Below are 5,411 nucleotides of genomic sequence, written 5' to 3'. Positions count from 1 at the left end.
ATCCACCTTAAAAAGTACACAAAGAACTTTATTTGTGTGGATTTTTGTTTTCATGGATTAAATTACTTTCGTATGGATAAACTTTATTCTATGCCCTTTTTGGAGCTTGGAAGTTTTGGACCCCATTGACTTGCATTGTATGGATATAAACATACCTATGAAAATATCTTAGTTTATGCTCCACGGAATAAAATCATTCAAGTTTGAGATGGCATAAGGGTTAGTAAATGATGAGAGGATTATAATTAAAAAATAAATAAGCCTTGAAATTGGACAGATAGACAGATGTTTTGCCATATATTAGCACTGCTGTGATTTGGGTGTAGGCCGCACTGCACTCATACTTGGGTTTTACAAATTACCCTCATTCAAAACCAAATAACACTCACCTCAATACTAAAATAGCCTCGATCCACATAGTCTCCCAAAAATAGATAGCGTGTGTTGTGTGGGGAACCCCCCACCTCAAAGAGTTTCATCAGGTCGAAGAACTGCCCATGGACATCTCCACACACTGCAGAAAAACAATATAGGAGAAAAACTTAAAGTTGTAGAAAGTGAATCAAATCAACAGCGGACATCACAGGAAGGATGTGGCCGAGCAAACATCATTTCCTCCAAAATATTCACATGGTGAAACATAGACCGAAATTAAGAGATATAAAGATAGTGTCTATTGGGAGTGGGATGCTTTATCAGGTCAAAGAACAAGGGCATCTCTTTATGCAGATAGAAATGTAGTAGAAATGGTAAGGGTTGTAGCAAATTAAGGTGCAGAAATACTAAAACCACTAAAAGGAAGTGCACAAATACTAGACTCACTCAAAACAGCAGAGAGAAACCCACCGATAGTGGCCACCACAGAGTGGCCTAACCAACACCACTTCCTCTTAAACCTTCATAAGGTACAAAGTTGTAGGAATTGGGAGTTAATTATTCACACAGCAGTTTCACAAACCTGCCTTCTAATGTATCTTTATTTTTCTCTTGTAGCCCAACTCATATGCACAAGGTTAGTGTAGTGTTTATGACAAACATGGAGTGTGCTAGGAGGGCTGGGGGTGGGTGGGTGCATGTGGATAGACATGCTCACATAGACATGCCCATTTATATCCACAACAGTTTGTGTGTATGCTCCAGCGTATGGCGAGTGTTGGGGGTTTCCTGTGGCCTCCCCTCAGGAATTAAAGTCAGGCAGGTGTGAGAGAGAGCCCTAGGATGCAATTGCTTCTCTGATCTTTTTTGAGCAAACACATTAGGTGTTGCTGTGCAAGACTAGCTCTGTATGAAAATAATCATGATCTTTTCTCTGGTTTGAGGATTATGTCAGGGTCAAGCATAATCTAAAAGATTAAGGATGATATCAGAGAAACCAGATCAAGTAACTAGTGAATCCTGAAGGTACTTTCATGTGTCAATGTTCTTCTTGAGAAGTCATTAAATCTCTGTGAGATAGTACACTTTAAACCTATTTAGGACTGGGAAATATAGTGAATATTCAGGACATGCATTGAGTGCGTTTACACATGCACACCAATAGGCTAATATTTATACACCAAAACGTAAACCGGCACAATGGAGAGATCTAGTTTTGCCACCTTTCATATCATGGTGCTCCTATAAATTATTTAACCCTCTGGGGTCTGAGGGTGTTTTGGGCCCTGGAGAAGTTTTGACATGCCTTGACATTTGTGCTTTTTCAGTTGCTTAAAAACATATTAATGGCTAAAGCCTGATAACACTTTATTCAACACAAACTGGGCTACAATAATATGTGTGCACGTTTGTATTTTTGAGAAAATAACGTTTATGCGTGGTTTTTGAAAAAACTAAAATTTTAAGTAATTGAAATAAGGCCATACGACACATACTAAACATTTGTCCACAAGACTTTTGAGAACTGGATCTTGTAGCCTAGAGTTTTTGCAACAATATTATGTGAAAACTATCCTGATAACTCATGCATACAAAACAATATAGTCATTTAACTGTTGTAAGACACTTTTAGTGTTAGAAAGGTCATATGCGAGGAGACGTGAATGGTCATTAATATTGATTGTAATTCACACCCGAGGAGAAAAAGACTCCATCAATGAGGAATGTGACAGAAAGAATTAATGATCAAAATCAAGTTTTAAGTTAAAAGTAATCTTGACTACACATTTTTTTTTACATAAAGACTTTACTTAATTTTAGACCTACACTACCATTTAAAAGAAGTCTCTTCTGATCCAAAATACGGTAAAAACATTGATATTGTGAACTCTTTTTACAATTTAAAAGAACAGTTTTCTATTTGAATATATTGTAAAATTCTATTTGTGATCAAAGCTGAATTTTCAGCATCATTACAGCAGCCTTCAGTGTCACACGATCCTTCAGAAATCATTATAATACGCTGATTTTCTAATATGGGCATATTTAAAGTGCATTTTACTCATTTAACCTGAACACATATTTGCAAGCACAAGCTTTGTTGATAACGAGGCAGCATAAACACTAGATAAAATATATTCTAAACATTCATATAATTTTTATATCATATTACATTTACAGCATACAATTTAAATACCTGCTTCAGCCAAAACAGCATTTAAAATGTAACTAAAACTTCCTTATTAGGACATATTTCTAATTTCAATACTCTGATTCCTGGCTGGCAAGTCTGGAAACAGTCCCACTAGTAAAATATGTACATGTTTATATAAAATAGCATGTCAACTAATGAAAACTAAATGACTTACTCGTCCGAAATTGTATCCTCGGCTGGATCAAGTCACTCTTCAAAATACAAACGTTCATCGGAGTCCCGCTCTTCTTCTGAGGAAAATGTTAACTTCCTTACTATCCAGGAGTTTCCTCGCCTGTGTATCTTGCGATCTTTTAAATGCGCAGAAAAGTGAAAGAACTAGATGTTTTTAAGGCACAGTCGGGGGCGTTTACCATTTACATTGATCGTCTCAGTACATTAGCGTATGAATATTGCCCTCTGCCCGTGAGTGTGATTACATTAGGGATAATTAGCTGAGCCTGGAGAAACAGAACATTGGTTTGTTTAATACAGATTACATTGCAGTAGAATATTTGTTTTAAATTTGAATTGTTTTATTTAAAAGTAGACATTTTAAGCTTTTTTTAGACATATGTTTCATGTTTGTGTAATAAGTATTCGTGGAGTTTCAGTTCATTTTTGTGACGTGTTTCAGATATATGCTCGTCAACACAGACACTGCTGTGAGCTCACCCTTTTTATTTTCTTTATTTTACAAAAGCACAAGGTTTTGTTGTTATTGTGAGGGAACACAAATAAAATTAGACCCTTTATAGTCAATGTCAACATATAGTCAACACTTATCTGTATGCCCCAAAATGACAGAGTATTTTATGTTGTTTCTGCTGTAATGACGAAAAAATCCAACAGGACGCGCTGGCGCGTCCATCGACCCCAGAGGGTTAACATTCATCTCCATCTCTCTGGAGTTCCATCTGATGTATGCAGGTATTTCACAGAAAACTGTAATTACTTACTCACCTTGGGATTGTTGAAAACCAATAAGAATTTCTCTCTTCTGTGAAACACAAAAGGAGATTTTAGGGAGGATGTTAGTTTCAGTCACCATTAACTTTCATTGGGGGGAAAAAAGATCCAGTGACAGTGAATGGGGACTGAGACTAACATTCTGCCTAACATCTCATATTGTGTTACAGACTTGAGAGTAACATGACAGAAATTTCATTTTTGGGTGAACTTTTGTCTACCTGTTAAAGTATTTGTTAAAGGGATCTGCCAATAGCAACAATATAAATGTAAGTCAGCACATGATTCCATTGCATCTTGCTTGGGAAAAAGTGAATGAAGAGAAGTGCCACAATGTAGGCTATATACCGGTACTTCAAAAAAATTATTCCATCTGAATTTAACAAGTTAAATCAGATCAGTGTTTTCGTTAGCCAGTAATAACCGGTTTTTGAATGGTAAAATGTCCTAATGTCTGACAAATTGTACATTGTCGGACAAAATGTTCAGAGAAAATATTAAAACAATGTGTCAGCAACCCCTTTAGTTGATGCCACAAGTGTACAGCATGACGCCAACCCAATGATAACAGCACTTCGCTGCCAGAGGTTTAAACTTTCCCGAAGCTGGCGAAGTCCCAATCCTTGACTACAGCACATTGTATCCCACACACTGGCAAAAGCAGCCTGCGTTATTCCCGTCACGCACCACAGTGAGAATTTTCTTACTTAAGAATCACATTAAAACAGCCTTGCGTTGCGGTCTTCTTGAAGAGAAGGACATCAGGCTTATGTGAATCTCAAGTTGTAGAGAAACACTGGACACATTTGATTCACTCTGGCAGCAAAACACTTTTGTGCTATGAAAAATTGGAAGAAAATAATCATAAAATATATATCTCAGATGTTTTCTGCTGTTTGATGATTTATCCCAATGTTATGGTAACGCCCAGCTATAGTCGTTCCAAACTGAAAAACTAACATTACCCTTTCAACCAGCTATCTAACTAAGATCACCTTTCTTGCTTTTAATCTATGGCATCAACTGCCAATATCACTGAAATCAGGTGTTTAGGTGTGTACCATTGGCAGTGGACATAATTTGTTTCTGTTGATTTAGAGCATTAGATGTTGCAAACTTTTATTAAAACTGTGAGTAGCACATCCTGGATGTAGATGTCTGCACTAATCATGAATCACGACACGATGAGTCAACAATTGAAACACAGCACGAAACAGCCTACCTGTGATAGGGGCATCCACCTCAAGCATGCACTTCTCATTGCGGAGGATGTTGGCGCCATCACTGATGATGCGTAGGGCCACGTCCTCCTCCAGACGGCCCTCCTTCACCAGGTGGCTCTTAAGGAGATCGACTTTGGGCTTGCCATCCTCGTAAAGCTCTTTCATGGTGAGCCGTGTCGTAGGAGGGTACGGCACCGCTGTGGGAAACGGAAGAAGAGAAGACTCGATTCTTTACTCTTGTTAGTCACAGGGAAACCCTGCTGGCAAACATCTGACATGTTATAAAAATACCTGATGCAAACAAAAGTCATCACATTGGGTTTTTGCACAGTTTGACTGTGCAAATGGATTATAGCATCGTACCTTTATAGTACTGAGCAACTCAGCCTCTGTGTTTATATACATATTATTTGAATCCCACAGTGTGTATAACTATCCCGTAATCCCACAGTGCGTATAGCCCATATTGCATCGCAAACAAATGTCTATATTTAATGCAACATGTTTATATTCACGACCATACAGTGAGACAATAACAGCGTGAAGTATCAGAGTCTATCATAGCATCTGCTGATCAAAGTGTCTCCAGTAAAAGAAGCTCCTCCACAGATACACCATGCAAGCCAGATGGTGTGTGATAAAACTGCAGA

At 37.8% G+C, this 5,411-nt stretch overlaps 1 protein-coding gene across 1 annotated transcript; it reads right to left on the bottom strand.

Moving 5' to 3' along the window:
• Positions 1–389: 389 nt before the first annotated feature.
• LOC127642374 (serine/threonine-protein phosphatase 2B catalytic subunit gamma isoform-like) lies at positions 390–4,958 on the bottom strand (the record flags this gene model as incomplete). Its single annotated transcript, XM_052124986.1, has 2 exons — positions 390–514; positions 4,761–4,958. Coding segments are annotated over 2 exons (323 nt in total), but the record flags the coding sequence as incomplete, so codon positions are not given.
• Between the last annotated feature and the right edge of the window lie 453 nt (positions 4,959–5,411).

The sequence above is a fragment of the Xyrauchen texanus genome, unplaced genomic scaffold, assembly GCF_025860055.1.
Source record: "Xyrauchen texanus isolate HMW12.3.18 unplaced genomic scaffold, RBS_HiC_50CHRs HiC_scaffold_573, whole genome shotgun sequence".
Lineage (NCBI taxonomy): Eukaryota > Metazoa > Chordata > Actinopteri > Cypriniformes > Catostomidae > Xyrauchen > Xyrauchen texanus.
Note: the sequence above shows the minus strand (reverse complement) of the source record. Positions and strands in the feature narration are given on the sequence as shown.